Raw genomic sequence first — 15487 nt, forward strand, 5'->3', positions numbered from 1 at the left:
AGTACACTCTGTGGTGGTATATTCGGGAATTGGGCGCAATTGAGGGTTCAAGTAGCTAGATGTGGGCTGTCCCTGAATCTTATATAGTTTTGGCTGGAGATGTGGAGGGATGTGGGGCCATCTTATCAACTGCCGATAGAATCGCATTGACTATTAGCTCCGCTTACTAAGGACTACTCTGCTGGCAAAACAAATCAACAGGTAAATAATGGAATTGATCTATACAAAGGTATCTATACAGTCTCGATATAACGCTTAAACTCCCTATAATCAGTCAGCATATTAGTCAATGAAAGTAAGAAGCGAAGGACCTACCAATCCGTAACCGCCTCTCTCCACACCCTCAACTCATGCTCTCTTGTCGCCGTGAAAAAGTCCACAAACTCCGGGTCGAGAATCTCCCTCGCAACACTCTCCTTGTCATTGAATCTCCTCAGCGCCTCCTCCAACGTATTCGGCAGCAACTCCGCCTTGATCTTCTCCGCTTTCTGCACATTGACCGGCGGCACCTTAATATCCAACTTCTTCTCCACGCCCCTCCATCCCGCCGCCAGAATCACACTCAGCGCATAATGCGGGTGAAGGTCCGCGCCAGGGATCCGCACCTCGAACCGCGTCGCTCCCGGCTTACACACGGGCGGCGTGATAATTCTTACCGACGCCATGCGGTCCTCCAATCCCCAGCTGATATTCACCGGCGCCCAGAAGTTCTCCACCAGCCGCTTGTACGAGTTAATAGTAGGTGCGAATAGCGGCATGATGTCCGGAAGCGCTTCCAGCACGCCTGCGAGGAATTGTCGGCCCAGGTCGGACAGTCCGGCTGCGTCGGCCCAGGGGGCATTGGGGTCGGGAGTGTCGCGCGCGAAGAGGTTCTTGCCCTCGAGATCCGTGAGGGAGACGTGGATGTGGCCCGAGCTGCCGGGTTGGCCTTGCATGGGCTTGGCCATGAAGCAGGGCGTGATTCCATGTTCGACACCAATCGATTTGGCGAGGAGTCTGTTCGTTAGCTTGAAATCCAACGCATTTACATCTGTTGTGGGCTTACTTGAATAGAGACACCTTGTCGGCCATGTCGCTAACATCGCATACTTTCAAAGCCTGATTGGGTTAGCTCAGCGCGGTCCGCGCAACTCAATTGAAGCCAACTCACCGCTTCATACACGCCCGGTCCACCCTCAGTGTGCCATCCCTCAATGCCGCAGTTGAACCGCGCGCTGGTATCAAAAATATCATAGAAGTATTTCTTGTATGCCACTGGTCGCGTCGCGCTGTAGGAGAAGCTGCCTGCAGTCAAGGGGCGCAGCGCACCGGGGGCATTCTTATCGAGAAAGGCGGCGATGTCGCGGGTTTGGGAGCCACTGGCGCCGTATCCGTCTTCCGAGGGGGTCTGGAAGTTCATGAACTCCAATTCGACTGCATACGTCAGCTACAATTTCAGCGTCATTTCTTCGTTGAGAATTGACTAACCTCCCGCCATTCCCTTGCAATTATTCGCCGCCAACTTATCGCAAATCGACCGCAACATGCTCCTCCCATCCGCCGAAACCGGCTTATCGTTCTGCACGAACCTCACCAGGAAGAAAGGAATATCATCCTCCCAAGGTATCCGACGGAAGGAGTTCAAATCCGGCACGGCCAGAAAATCCACGTATCCCGAGTCAGCCGGCGCAATGTTCGCCTCGGTGGTGTAGAGCACGTCCTGCATGTCCCACCCGAAGACGGCGGAGCTGAAGCCGAATCCCTTCTGCGCAATGCCTAGGAACTTCTCCTTGGACATGACCTTGCCGCGGAGAATGCCGTCGCAGTCGACGCCGGCGACTTTGACTTTGATGTCATTGGCGAGGAGGTTGGGGAGGTCCTCTGCTGTGATTGTCGTAGCCATTGTGTATATCGTCAAAAATCTAGAATTAAGGGAATGATTGTAATGGAGCGTAGAATGGGGGCATTTCTTGGAATGGTTGCTACTTAAAGGTGCGCTCGGAGGCTGGGTTGGGGGAACTAGTCTAGTGAGTGTCTACGTAGGAGCTGGCTGATCGCCTTGATTGCGACGGCATAGCGGCGCCGTCGGGTCCGGTGGTCGGAAACGTATTTCTATAGTGTAATGTGAAGCTCATGGAATCAATTGGTCTCGAATTCGGGGAATTGACTTGGTATAGACGGCCTGTGTTTGGTTGGGATGACGCGGTTCCGATCGGAGCGCGCTGCGGGGATTGCTGGGACCGCGCTTATCTTATCGCGAGGGTGAGGGGTCACAAGTGAGGTGCGGAATACTTGCCTCGGATGTAACCCGTGCATACAGACTACTTTCTTTGCTTTGGAGAATGAGTTTAGAATAGAGTTTCCATTGGGTTCTGCGGTCAGTAGCTGCAATTAGTAGCCAGGTATACAGGTACCGCGGGCAATTGCATTCATTGCAATTGAACGCGGTTATGCCAGGCGGAACATATAGTAGTAGCAGAAGGCCATAGTATTCCCAACAGTAGCTCTTACATCAACATCTCCAGCATCACTAATTCACTGCATACAACATGTCGCAATCCCTTCGTATAGCCATTCTCGAGTGCGATACCCCCATCGACCCCATCAAAACCAAATATGGTCCCTACGGCGACATCTTCGAATCCCACCTCAAGGAAGGTCTCAGGCGCATCAACGCAAATGTCTCTCTCCAATTGACCAAGATCAATGTCGTCCAACCATTTGTGGATTATCCCAAGCCAGAGGACTTTGATGCCGTTCTCCTAACTGGCAGCAGTATGTGCTTTTAACCACTTCCCAAAAATCGCATAAGACATGCCGCTAAATAGTGTCTTGCAGAACACGACTCCTACAAAGATGAACCCTGGATCCTCACCCTCACTCGATTCGTGCAAGACTGCTACCTCATCCACCATAAACCCGTGATTGGGATCTGCTTCGGCCACCAGATTATTGCGCGTGCGCTGGGAGCCCGCGTCGGTCCGAATGTATCGGGGTGGGAGGTTGCTGTTGAGTCGGTGGATTTGACGAGTGCTGGGAAGCGGCTTTTGGGGAAAGATTCTTTGGTATGTTTTTCCTTCCGGTTATTCACTTGGTAATTATGGCTAGTATGTATGCTAATGATTACATTCATTGTTGCAGGCGATACATATGATGCACCGCGATATCGTATATGAGGTGCCGCCTGGATGTGTCAATCTGGGAGCTACATTGATCTGTGGTATTCAGGGGTTATATGTTCCCAAGCGCATTCTTTGTGTTCAGGGGCATCCGGAGTATAATGAGTTTATGGTGTCGGAGTTGTTGAAGCTGAGGCGGGGAATGCTGGGAGAGGCGTTGTATGAGAATGCGATGGCGAGGGTGGGGAGAGAGCATGATGGGTTGGTATTTGCGGAGACGATGTGTCGGTTTGCTTTGGGAATATTAGAATAACAGAATAACTTGAGAAGAAACATTATTATGTTCAGTGATTGTTGGTGCTGCGAATTGGAGAGAGGCCCACCGCGGGACCGCGGTCCACTAGACCGCGCCACTTGGTCGCCGAGATACGCACAGCTCTCTCTCTTTCTCTTATCGTCCATTATAAGAAGTACCCCTCACTAACTATCTACAATCCTCATTCCTACCCCATACACACCACCTCCATCACTTTTCTCTGCATTATGTCAAACGCAATTCGCACTCTCTCCCCCTCCACCAACAAGGTCATCTTCGAGCACCCTGGTCTCTCGCTCGACGAGGCCCGCCAGGTCGCTCAAGCCTCGCAAGATGCCTTCCGCACATACAAGCAGACCACGCTGGCTCAGCGCAGGGAAATTGTCCTCAAAGCTTTGGACCTGATCGCTGCCAACAAAGATACCCTCGCAGAAGAGTTGACCACCCAGATGGGCCGTCCCATCGCCTTTAGCGCCAAAGAAATCGAGACATTCCGCAAGCGCGGAGACCACATCCTCAGCATCGCAGACGAAAGCCTCAAGTCTCTCCCTGGCACGCCGGAGAACGGCTTCAGGCGATTCCTGAAGAAGGAGCCGGTCGGACCGACTCTGATCATCACCGCATGGAATGTAAGAAGCTACTCAGCACTCTTTTGAGGTCTGAACCACCACTAACGACTCAGTTCCCCTACCTCGTCACCATCAACGCCCTCGTCCCCGCCCTCCTCGCCGGAAACACTGTCCTCCTCCGCCCATCCCCTCAGACCCCCATCTTCGGCGAACGCCTCCTCACTTACTTCACCGAAGCCGGTCTTCCTCCCAACGTTCTCCAACTTGTCCACGTCGGCTCTCCCGACGTGCTCGACCAGATTGTCCAACTCCCCCAGATCCAGCTCATCTCCTTCACTGGCTCCACATCTGGCGGTTTCCGCATCCGCGAAGCAGTCGCTCGCAGAATCGTCCCCGTAAACCTCGAACTCGGCGGAAATGACCCCGCTTATGTCCGCCCCGATGCGGACATCCCGTACGTGGCTGCTCAGCTTGTGGACGGCGCCGTCTTCAACTCGGGTCAGAGCTGCTGTGCTGTGGAGCGGGTGTACGTGCATGCAGACGTGCATGATAAGTTTGTGGAGGAGGTACAAAAGGAGTTGGCTACGTGAGTACCTCACATATCTCAAAAAGATAATCTGGTCTAACGCGACGAATGAAGATACAAGCTCGGTTCTCCCCACGACAAGTCCACCACCACCGGTCCGGTGGTCTCCAAGGCAGCACTCAAGAACATTCAATCGCACATCGACGATGCCCTGTCCAAGGGTGCCGTCAACGCCACGCCCCAGAACCCCACGTTCGAGAACCCCCCTGCGGAGGGTAACTACCAGGTTCCTACTGTTCTGACTAACGTTACTCACGATATGGTTGTCATGAGGGAGGAGACGTTCGGTCCTGTCATGCCGATCATGAAGGTGTCTTCAGATGATGAGGCGGTCGCTTTGATGAATGACAGTGACTTTGGTCTTACGGCTAGTGTCTGGACCAAGGATATCGCCGAGGGAGAGGAGTTGATTGAGCGGTTGGATGCGGGAACGGTGTATATCAACCGTTGCGATTACCCGAGTCCGGTATGTCCCCCCTACCCATTGAAGTCGTAATTTTGAAGGGGCACTAATGTTTCTAGGACCTCGCATGGATCGGATGGAAGAACTCAGGTCTGGGATGTACATTGGGACCTGAGGGATTCAATGCGTTCTACAAGTTGAAGAGTTTCCACATCAAGGAGCAGCAGGCATAGAAGATATTTTCAATAGTTGTATAGCTTAATTGATGTTGCATGATGATCATGATTCTTTCAAAGAGTATAGCACACCAGCTGTAGAATAATAGACCTCAATCATTCTTAACACATCACAGAATACCAACAAAAAAGTACTTGAATAAATTGATCACCTATAATAACTCCAAAACCAAGAAAGAAAACACCTTATCTTCATTCCCAACAGACTCTTCCCTCAATCTCATAAATCACATGGTTTCTTCCATAACAATGATACATTGTATCCAATATGCAAATTATGCCAAAAGCGCAACTACACTCCCACCTGACCCAAACAATAATGCCTTTGGAATCCGTTCGCTAATCTGTGAAGGAACTAAGGGGAGAGCTGGGAGAGCTGAGCTACCGCGGTCCCGGACCGCGGGGTACTTAGCGCCCCGCCCCACCCCACCATCCCACCATTCCATCCCATCCCACCGCTTATCTTCCAGCCAGCTAGCTAGCTGCTTATCGGGCGCGCTCGCGCTTCCGACGCCGGCGGATAGATACAGCGCCAGACAGTGGAGCGGACCCAGCTATTATCTGCAGTCTGCACAGTACTGTGAGGAACGGCGGTGAGACGCTGAATTGCCGAGGATGGAGGGGTAGCTATTTAGCTTATTTATTATGTAACTGGTTATCGAGCAAGGGGTACTGTGGTCGTACTTATAACCGTGGCCGGTTCGCTTTCACCATTCCCTGACTTGATCTGACTTTGATTCTACTTCTCACTTTATTGCAAGAACATATATACATACATACACAGACAATTATCTTATTATCTAGCACAATGGTTGGACGACTTGCTGGAAAGAATGCGCTCGTTACTGGTGCTGCGGGGTATTTCTCTCCCTCTCTCTCTTTCCCCTGGGAAGCAATGAGCTAATAATACTTTTTCACGCAGTGGCATCGGTCTCGAAACCACCATCCTCATGCTCCGCGAGGGCGCCTCCGTGCTGATGACTGATATCAGCGGCCCCGGGCTCGAAAAGGCCCTGAACAAAGTGAACGAGGTTGTGCCCGAGCGTTCCGGCAAGGTGGAGACTCGCGTTGTCGATGTCTCCAAGGAGGCTGATGTGGAAGCTGCTGTGGGACATTTGGATGCCTGGGGTGGATTGGACGTTATTTTCAACAACGCGGGTATTATGCATGCTAAGGATGGTGACTCGGAGGAGACTCCTGAGGCCATTTGGGACCTGACCATGAACATTAACGTCAAGGGTGTGTGGTATGGATGCAAGCATGCTGTCAAGAGTCTGAGGAAGCATGGCAAGAAGAAGGGAAGTATTATCAACACGGCCAGTATGGTTGCTTTGGTTGGTGCTGCGACGCCTCAGCTGGCGTATACGGCTAGTAAGGGGGCCGTGTTGGCTATGACTCGCGAGTTGGCCATTGTGCATGCTAGGGAGGGTGAGTTGCTGCTCCGCTGCTACTGCTGCTGCTGTGTGTGTGGGATGGTGCTGATGATGGTGATGCAGGTTTCCGGTTCAACTCGTTGTGTCCCGCTCCGCTTAAGTGAGTAGATTCTCTCCGTGCATGCTGGGATGAAGCTAATGAATGCAGCACCCCCCTTCTGCAGGACTGGCTCGGTGACGACAAGGAGAAGCGCTTCCGTCGCGAGGTCCACTTCCCCACTGGTCGTTTCGGAGAAGCCATTGAACAGGCCCACGCCGTCATCTTCCTGGCTAGCGATGAGAGCAGCTTCGTCAACGCGGCTGACTTTGTCGTCGATGGTGGTCTGACCAAGGCGTATGTGACCCCTGAGGGTCCTGCCACTGAGGCCCCCAAGAACCTGGGTCAATAAGCAGCGACCTGTCTGGTCGGGATGCTATGAGTGATGATTGTATGATAGACTGGTTGATTAGGCAAACGATATCCATATTTGATTCCGTTGCATGGCGCGGCAGATGTTCCATGGACCGGTTTCGTCCAGCGGCATCTGCCACATGTGTTCCAGTATGAGTAGAGTCCTCTGCATGTTGCCAAGCCCAAACGTGTTTACCATGACGGTGAGCCGGCGGCGTAGACTATCCTGATGTTCAGCATTTGTTAAGCACGACCCCACCACGGCAATCGGCCAGCAGAGACCGGAGTTGATCCGCGCGGTCCCAGACAGCTGCCCTAGATAAGTCATCGCCTCTGTAATCGCGGTCTCGATCAATCCCTGATACATGCCGTTCTCCGCCCGGGAGAACCCGCCTAGCGCGGTGTACAGGTAAAGGAGCATCGCCTGCTGGAAGATCCGCCCTGCTAAGAATACCTCCGGGCTGACCGAGGCATATGGTGTCCAACGCATGATCTGTACTTGCAGCGAGCTGAACATGGCAATATCATCCGCAGTGGGCATGGCTGGTCGGCCATCGTGCATCATCCACTGCCGACCCAGGTCGAAAATGCACGGTATCAGTAGTAACAACTCCAGCCAGCAACCACATAAATTCCCCACATATTCTGATTGCAGCAGCTGACGCGCCCTCTGTTCGAGATCGAAGTTCAAGAACAGTTGGGTACTGACGCGAGCATCAACCGAGATCATGCTCACAGCAGCAGTGTAGGTGTAGTATTCGATAACAAAGTCTTTTAGGTCTTTCGGTACCGCTGTATCGCTTTGTGAGAGCAGTCGAATCAGAAGAGAATTAGCAGCAGTCAGATGGTCGAATATCGTGCCGTTCATATCGCCTTTGGCCGTCTGCAGCAGTTAGCCTCGTTCAGTTATCTTGTAATGTAGACATACCTCTGTAAAGCACATCACCAACGCCCCTACCGTCAGCATGAGCGGATTTGACTCTTTCCCGTCAATAAAATCGGTAACGCCTTTTCGGAATAGCTGAAGCGCTGAGGTGTAGTGTTTCTGCGCCACCTCGTCAGACTCCTTGTGGCAGCGAAACGCCCGATGGGCGGCACTCTGCGTCAGAACCAGCTGGAGCAGAAGATCGCTGCTGAAAGCGAGTGGCACGATCTGGACCAAAAATGGATTGATCGGGGTAGACCCGTTGGCCATGCAGTCGGCAGTTGTCGCCAAATAGTGGCTCAACAGCTGATAAGAATCAGGTCCATGGCCAGGAAACATGGACAGGCTCCGGGGGAGTAGATTGCTAACGGAGGCAGACGTTCCCAGGGCTTGGCTGCTGCTGATGGCAGGAGTCGGAGCAAGGTCCATTGAAATCAAGGGACCTGATGCAGGAGACTCGCGAGACGTGTCTTCCGGGGAGTTGGACTCCCGTAGTATCTCCTCCGGGGAAGATGGGGAGGTAGAACGGGACTCGATCGAGCTGGACGTTTCCCGGTTCACGCTCGTGTGTCGAGGGGGTCCATCTTCATTTGACTGTCGATCGTGATGGCCATCCTCTTCAGGCATGAAGGAGATATTGTTGGCTTTGGGTTGGCCAGGAATGATGGTCGGCCACTGGCAGGTGAGCTTATTCCGCACGCATCCCCCACAGATGGGTTTGGCTTCGTCACATTTCTTCTTGCGGCGTCTGCAGGCCCAGCAACCGGTGCGGACGCGGACGATGGGGTCGGTACGCGGCCGTCTACTAGGCGGCATTGGTGTGAAATAAGGGGCTTAGCGCTAGAGGAGTGGGAGATTGGAGGGAATCAGTGCTAAGTTCAGAGGCATGGAGAGCGGATGGGAGAACAAGCGGAGACGGCGCGGAAAGCCGAAGATAATCCGGTGATTGGTTGGCGGGGCCGAAGTGGAGATTCCATTGATTCGGCTTCAAGTTGAACAGCCAGCATTGTGAGGGCGACCATTGTTGGTGTGCTGGAGAGGGATATGCAGTGGGAAGAAAGACTGGTGTTCTCATGAGGGAGAATTACCCTCATTCCAAAATGGCCCGGAGACCTGGCCATGTCAGATGCCAACTGGTCAATGGCACCACCGATAAGGGAAACATATTATCCACTACAGACAGTAAACAAGAACCTGAATCTTTTCTATCTAACATTTTAATGAATGTACCAATATTATGGATCACCATCCCGTCGGTCTCGGCCAAACATCTACAATCGTCGATCCATCCCCATCCCGACTCGAATCCACCACCAGATACCACCCATACATAGCCCCCGTCACGCACGCATGATTCGGATATATCCTGACAGTCTGTCCGACCTTGAGCGGAATTGTAGACCCATCTCCTCCTTCCCAGGCAACAATCGCATGTTCCTGGCTGATCCGATCCACAATCAACCGCGATGACCCCTTCTCTCGTCTCCAATCCCCAACCACTCCCCATCCCGGATACGACTTGCACGGCTCTCTCCCCAAAGCCAGCGACCCAGCAGCCACCAAAGCCTCAGGTTTCGACCGCTCAGCATCGTTATACACACTGCAGACCTCTGCCACCACCGAGATGCCGACCTCTTTGTCCGCATCCGCAGTGGGATGAATATTGGTGCCCAATTGCTGCATATCCAGAACCGGGTAGACGCCCGCATGGAGCTCAACTTTGACTGACAACTCACCATCCACATCCTTTTCATGCAACAAGCTCTTCAACCGCTTCGCCTCCTCATTCAGTTGCCCCTCCTCTTCAAGTAGCTTCTTCACCACAACCACCTGCGGCGTAGCCCCAACACTGACCACCAATTCCCTCCCCTTACCACCAGGCAATGTGAACAGATCCTTATTCTTCCTCAATGCCTCCCGACACCCGGTGATCTCTTGCACCAAGAACCCCATTACCTCCTCTGGTGTATCACCCCCATAACTCAAACTGTTATGCGAGTAAACGCCAAGCAGAATCAACTCCCCCTTCCTCTCCCTCTCAGTCACCTTCTCGATCAAACCCCCCTTATTCAGCATGGAAGGCGGGAGTCCTGCCCGATGATACCCTGAATCCACCTTGAGAAACACCGACACCGCATGGCCCGCCAGTTCTCGAAACTCGGTCAGATACTGTACCTGATCGGGATGATCAATCATAACAGAAATACTCCCCTCGCCTAGTTCGCGCGCTAGTGCAGCCAACCTAGGAACCTGAGAGGGTACAAGAGGTATGCCGTAAAGTACATTGACTTTTCGTCCGGTGGCTCGGAGTTCCTTGAAAAATGGGAGTAGAGTCTCCCCTTCCAGAAGGGTGGAGATGACAAAGTTTGCGGGTATGGATTTGTCCTCCCCAACTTGGAGACGGGCGATTTGAGGAGTCTGTCATTATATCAGCCAGCGCGTCCATCGCAATTGATATGGGTTCCCACGTACTTTGTGAGTCTTGACATGCGCACGAAATCCCACATCCAAAGACTTTACTGCATCCAGCATGGAGGCGCAATGGCGCTTGATGATAGCTACATCTAGGACAACGGCGGGTTTGGGGACCGAGCCAATGTCTTTGCCAATGTAGTAGCGCTGAAGGGATTCCTGGGAGGATGGTGGTCTGGTTGGGAAGTCCATAGTTACACCCTTGCTCCCTTCTTTGTATGCGCTGTAGTAAGTAGAGATAAGTTGTAGATGTTGATGACTGGGTAATATTGAATTGGTTAATGTTCAGTTGAAGTTGTCGATGGCCATTGAATCATAATGTGGGGCAGTTTCGGTGAGGTGCGGGGGGAAGGTTTAGCCTGAAGTTTAGCCGGGGGTGGGTCGAATTGATAACTTTCTCCAAAGACATAACCATTGGTAGAGCAAACACCTGTTGATAGCTTCTAGAAGAATTCAAATGAACGTACTATGAGCTCTATTCTGTATTAGTAATATCATCGAAATGGTACACTGTTGAATTCCAACACCTCCCTTCTCCCTAATCGCGTTACGAAGCACCCTTATCCTGTCCAACCTTCCACATCTCAAGCGGAATTGACTCACTCTTCGGATTCCGTCTATACTTAAACTCCTCCATCAAAGACCTTGGCCCCTCTTGATTGATAGACCAATGCCACGGACGAAGTTGACTCGGAATCTCCACATTCTCGAGATCAACAGCCATCACCTTACTATACCCATGTTCCCGATCACCACATAGTATGAAGTTATCCAGTTTCTGATCTAGATAAAAAGCTTGATACTTCGAAAGCTTATCAAAGACATCTTCCAGATAAGACTTTATCAGGTTCTCAGGGACTTCTTCGTTGCTGCGAGTCAGATCCTCCAAAGTAATCCCCGGGATATCTGATAATACAAGTGCAGGTAGCCCGTCGTAGTACCCCTGGCCGTAGAATTCTGGGATAACTCCCCCCTGGAGGTCTTTTAGTTTGGTGTAGGCTGTTTGTTCATCTTCGAATTTTTCTTCCCGGTCGTCTTTTAGTTGCTTGATGATGACAGATGTGGCTGATTCTGGGATTATATGTCGATACGAGTTTGGTTCGAGGCGAAAGCGGTACACTGTTCGACGTGGATCTAGGTGCTCGACCTTTGTTGCTTTGATTTCATGGCCGTCTAGCTGGACGATCTATGGGGGTTAGTAGAATCCAATTCTCTGGTAATATGTAGAAAGATAATATCTTACTTTGGGTGGTCCCATCGCCGTGGAGGAATAAGTCATGACTGCCCAAACTTTCTGCAAAAATCAAGAGTGCGCAGGAGGCTAGAGAAAAAGAATGAATTTTAATAAAAGCGACAAGAAGATAACCTACATCATGTGGTCTATCACTGCAAAGGGGAAAGCTATATAGTCTAGGTTGCAATTGTCAGCCTAATTTAGGCTGCATATGAAGTGCTAGGGACCCGGAAAACTTTCGGTTTTAGCTTCCAGATCAGACTGGGTATGCTGAATATGCAGGTAAACACTCTTCATCCTCCAGTTCTACCAGGTTTTGAGGCACGTCCTCCGGTCTCACAGTCAGATCTGTGGGTATATGCTGAAGCAACTTGAGTCCCTTAATATCACGCCGACCAATAACTACGCCGTACGTGTCCATGTCCAGGACTAAGAAATTAGTGGTATAAATCGTGTTAAGTCCATGAACACACCAGTTCACCTCAGTTTGAAATTCTGCGGTAAGGCTCGTTTGATTCGCTGCATCATCGAGGATGGGGCGCAAGACCTTCGGCGTAATGGGTTGCAATGGAACCTCTAATTCCTGCGCGATTCTGAGAGACAGATAACTGGTTTTAACCCGTAGGTCCAAGTACACACGCACGGCTTTTTTCGAATTCGAGGAGTGGCCCCAAACATAGGCGGGTATTGAGAAATCGTCTTCCGGGTCCTCCACGATGTCGCTCAAAGCAATTGAAGGTGTTTGCTGAAGGTCATGATGCTCTTCACCAAGCTTGGTCTCGCGAGGTTCCATGGGGATCTCAAGCTCCTCAGCTTGCTCTACATCATCTCCCTGTGTATCAAACGTCGAGGAGTGAAGTTCTGAATTTGCATTTGCTTCACTGTTCTGTCCTTGAGACTCGATCTCATTCACCCCTTTAAGTTCATCCAGTTCGTTTTGCCTCGATTCGTCAGAATCAAGCTCATTTGAAGACGACGCTTCTGAGCTGCAAGCAAAATAAGCATTTCCCTGAAAATAGACATCATACCATAACCTCTCCTCGCGGGGAGGTCGTTCTATACTAGGATATGTCTGGATGTTATTCTTGATCAGCCAGTCGTAGACCTTTTCAGAGCTGTTGTGAATATTTTCAACACTCTCTTGTCCGTTATCATCCGCCCATGGTAATGCCCGGAGCGAGAAAGAGTGGACCTCCTTAGCGATATGATTGAACAGTGCTTCTTTTTCCACTTCTACTTCATCGTCTTCTGGCCAATTGCACAGTGGACAGTGTCGGATTTCTGATGGTATTGTCTTTTTTGACAACTCCACCAGGACTGGTATATGGGCTAGTGGAACGGTCGTAGCATGAAAGGTCTCCGTATGCTGTACAAAGGCTTCCCTGTTGGGAAATTGAGACCCATCACCACATGCAAAACAGGTCCAATATGTCATGCTGCTGTGATCCTTCAACATGTGCTGTCGCCAACTATCCTTTGTATTGAAGAGGACATAAGGCTGATTACAACTAGCCAAAACACAGGTGTAGGGGCTCAAATCATCTTCAATATGCTTCCTACTCTTGTTGTTAGCTTGGCCGTGATTGGATCTGCGTCAAGAACATCACCTCCATCTGATTTCATCTGCCATGTTTGCAGGAAGTGCTTCACAGCAACAGGGACACCGAAAGAGCCGCGCATCATCTTTGAGCTGAGGCGGGCGCGGGTAATCTACTTCGAGTGCAGTGATTGATACTGCGGAAAGCGTGACGGACTTAGCGTGGTCTATTTGGTGTAGTGTGTGGCCTGGTTGTGGTAACTGAAAGCCATCGGACAATCTGGAGGCACTGGTTCCAGTGATTACGGTGTTGTTGGCGTGCATTGGGCTATTATCTGAGGATTCCCAACACTGGTTTTCTTGGGGTGCCTCCTTCTGTGCTGATCCAGTTGACTTCTGCACAGGTGTGCGTAGTACGTAGCCAGCATTCAGACCTATGGCGTGTCTTTGAGAATACAAAAAGCGATTTCGACGCTTTAGGTTGCAGTGTACCAACCGCAACTGTACTTCATCCAACTGCGATGGGTCTCTTTCTTGGATACGACCATTTAATTGAGAGAGTAACATTCCGACAAGGTGGCCTTCCAGCTCCTGATGCTCTGATGCGTTAAACAGTTGGTCCGCCTTTTGCAACCGTGAGCGCCGTCCAGAGCGACGAATGGCAACTGCGACCCGGGACAGTTGATCCATCATCGACTCAATGTCATACATTGACTCATACAACAGGTTCCCGGACGGATTCCGTAATTCATGACGGTCTGTCGACTGTCCATCAGAGCTGGAATCATCGGACCATGGGGAAAATGCTCGCCCTTGTCCTTCGTTCTCAGAAGAGACAGGGTCTTCCTCATTGTGATAAGCACGCGAAAAGACTTGTTTTTGGCTTCTTTTTAGGCATTCGTCAATCATCGTACTTAGCAGGCGCAATAGATTGACAATCACATCATGAGCTTCGGGCCTCGAGGCTAGTCTGGAGTCCAAAGAAGCTCGTCCTCTGGCGCAGGCTCCGGTGCCTGATATCCATAAATTCATATCAGCAAGGCGATTCTCAGCCCATTCGTTTTCCATGAGTGGTGGATTTTGCAAGCACCGTGTGAAAAGGTCAACGCACTGCTGTGCAGCCTCTTTTATGCCCTGCTCCATGGCTGTCAGGTAGCTCGTTGCGTACGTAGTCGCTAAATGCGACGATATGTGCTCAAGTAGATAGGATCAGCTGAGGGGTTGCAGCCTCACTAGTCTCGCTAGTCTAATATTGATCCGACCCCGCTCCTGCTGCACGGCGCTTACTTCAGTACGATGAGGACGAACCTGTTACTTCCCTTTCCCCTGTCTTCTATCGAGGTTTTTTGGCTTTTTCCTATAGCTGATTCTTAGAAATGGCACAGCAACCCACGTATATCCTCTCACCCAACTTCCATTTCAAGCCAGGAACGGGCCCTATCGGATTAGGGAACATAATATCACACCCCCTACGACCACACCGAGCCCTGACAACTGTCGATGCGACGACACTGGAGAAAGTGTACCCGCGGATAGAAAGATTTACGGATCACGAGCGAAGTATTGAACGAGGCGATAGCCGCGATGTCTCGATGAGCTTATGGGCAGAGTTCCTGCAGACGGTATCCGGAAAGTTGTCGGGCGGACGGGGTAGCGATGTGCGATCAAACTATAGGATGGACCAACTGGAGACAGAATACTTTGTCACTGACCCTCCGCTTGAAGAGATCCAAGCACGTCTAAAGTCCCCTCGGGTTCAGGCTGTGACCAAGGCAGGCAGAATCCCTGGGCTCAGGAACCCTGTTTACATGGTTACGGGTCTCATGATAGCGAAAGGATTTACCGCCATTATGGAGAACAATAAGCGCCACAACGGGGAGATTGAGGTTGGCGGAAATATTCCATCGCCGGGATTTCAGGTTGGCGCTGGAGCGAATCTCGCCAAATCGACCAGCACAGAAGAATCAGATACTTGGCGGGCGGGCGAGGATATATTGTTTGCATATCAGCTTCTCAAGATAGAAGTCAAGGGTTGGAAAGGCAATAGAGTTAAATACGATGAGCTGAGGCACAAGGCCGCCTACTTGAGCAAAGATGATGAAGATGAGACAGATGAGGACGACGATGCCGTGGAAGAGATCATCATAGGTTCAGCTGATCCGGGCACTTTATCCAGTGATCATGACCAAGGGAGTATGACTGTGACAGAAATTGGAGAGGGGGATAGTCGAGTCAACTGTATTTCTTCGATAGTCGGGAGTGACCCCTGACTCAGAGTAATCAGTTC

The 15487-nt window shown here is 51.1% G+C and overlaps 9 protein-coding genes across 9 annotated transcripts; 4 read left to right on the plus strand and 5 right to left on the minus strand.

Moving 5' to 3' along the window:
• Nucleotides 1-233: 233 nt before the first annotated feature.
• On the minus strand, nt 234-1882 carry AtWU_00719 (glutamine synthetase family protein; the record flags this gene model as incomplete). The annotated part of the gene is made up of 5 exons (XM_035495834.1): nt 234-264; nt 316-996; nt 1046-1098; nt 1151-1413; nt 1468-1882. 5 exons carry the CDS (start codon nt 1880-1882, stop codon nt 234-236), a joined length of 1443 nt encoding a protein of 480 aa, XP_035351727.1.
• A 646-nt stretch (nt 1883-2528) lies between these two features.
• On the plus strand, nt 2529-3411 carry AtWU_00720 (type 1 glutamine amidotransferase; the record flags this gene model as incomplete). The annotated part of the gene is made up of 3 exons (XM_035495835.1): nt 2529-2754; nt 2818-3044; nt 3121-3411. 3 exons carry the CDS (start codon nt 2529-2531, stop codon nt 3409-3411), a joined length of 744 nt encoding a protein of 247 aa, XP_035351728.1.
• A 230-nt stretch (nt 3412-3641) lies between these two features.
• Nucleotides 3642-5205, plus strand: AtWU_00721 (aldehyde dehydrogenase family protein; the record flags this gene model as incomplete). The annotated part of the gene is made up of 4 exons (XM_035495836.1): nt 3642-4043; nt 4097-4569; nt 4624-5035; nt 5092-5205. 4 exons carry the CDS (start codon nt 3642-3644, stop codon nt 5203-5205), a joined length of 1401 nt encoding a protein of 466 aa, XP_035351729.1.
• Nucleotides 5206-6016: 811 nt separating this feature from the next.
• On the plus strand, nt 6017-7030 carry AtWU_00722 (oxidoreductase, short-chain dehydrogenase/reductase family; the record flags this gene model as incomplete). Its single annotated transcript, XM_035495837.1, has 4 exons — nt 6017-6066; nt 6131-6636; nt 6705-6741; nt 6790-7030. The coding sequence occupies 4 exons, from the start codon at nt 6017-6019 to the stop codon at nt 7028-7030; spliced, it is 834 nt and encodes a 277-aa protein (XP_035351730.1).
• Nucleotides 7031-7087: 57 nt separating this feature from the next.
• Nucleotides 7088-8773, minus strand: AtWU_00723 (Zn(II)2Cys6 transcription factor; the record flags this gene model as incomplete). The annotated part of the gene is made up of 2 exons (XM_035495838.1): nt 7088-7915; nt 7961-8773. 2 exons carry the CDS (start codon nt 8771-8773, stop codon nt 7088-7090), a joined length of 1641 nt encoding a protein of 546 aa, XP_035351731.1.
• A 426-nt stretch (nt 8774-9199) lies between these two features.
• On the minus strand, nt 9200-10621 carry AtWU_00724 (alanine racemase domain protein; the record flags this gene model as incomplete). The annotated part of the gene is made up of 2 exons (XM_035495839.1): nt 9200-10375; nt 10430-10621. The coding sequence occupies 2 exons, from the start codon at nt 10619-10621 to the stop codon at nt 9200-9202; spliced, it is 1368 nt and encodes a 455-aa protein (XP_035351732.1).
• Nucleotides 10622-10976: 355 nt separating this feature from the next.
• Nucleotides 10977-11687, minus strand: AtWU_00725 (C6 transcription factor; the record flags this gene model as incomplete). The annotated part of the gene is made up of 2 exons (XM_035495840.1): nt 10977-11615; nt 11673-11687. The coding sequence occupies 2 exons, from the start codon at nt 11685-11687 to the stop codon at nt 10977-10979; spliced, it is 654 nt and encodes a 217-aa protein (XP_035351733.1).
• Nucleotides 11688-11919: 232 nt separating this feature from the next.
• On the minus strand, nt 11920-14343 carry AtWU_00726 (D-serine dehydratase; the record flags this gene model as incomplete). Its single annotated transcript, XM_035495841.1, has 2 exons — nt 11920-13219; nt 13271-14343. 2 exons carry the CDS (start codon nt 14341-14343, stop codon nt 11920-11922), a joined length of 2373 nt encoding a protein of 790 aa, XP_035351734.1.
• Nucleotides 14344-14576: 233 nt separating this feature from the next.
• Nucleotides 14577-15470, plus strand: AtWU_00727 (aldehyde dehydrogenase, conserved site; the record flags this gene model as incomplete). Its single annotated transcript, XM_035495842.1, has 1 exon — nt 14577-15470. One exon carries the CDS (start codon nt 14577-14579, stop codon nt 15468-15470), a length of 894 nt encoding a protein of 297 aa, XP_035351735.1.
• Nucleotides 15471-15487: the final 17 nt, after the last annotated feature.

Source organism: Aspergillus tubingensis, assembly GCF_013340325.1.
Source record: "Aspergillus tubingensis WU-2223L DNA, scaffold_2, whole genome shotgun sequence".
Classification (NCBI taxonomy): Eukaryota; Fungi; Ascomycota; class Eurotiomycetes; order Eurotiales; family Aspergillaceae; genus Aspergillus; species Aspergillus tubingensis.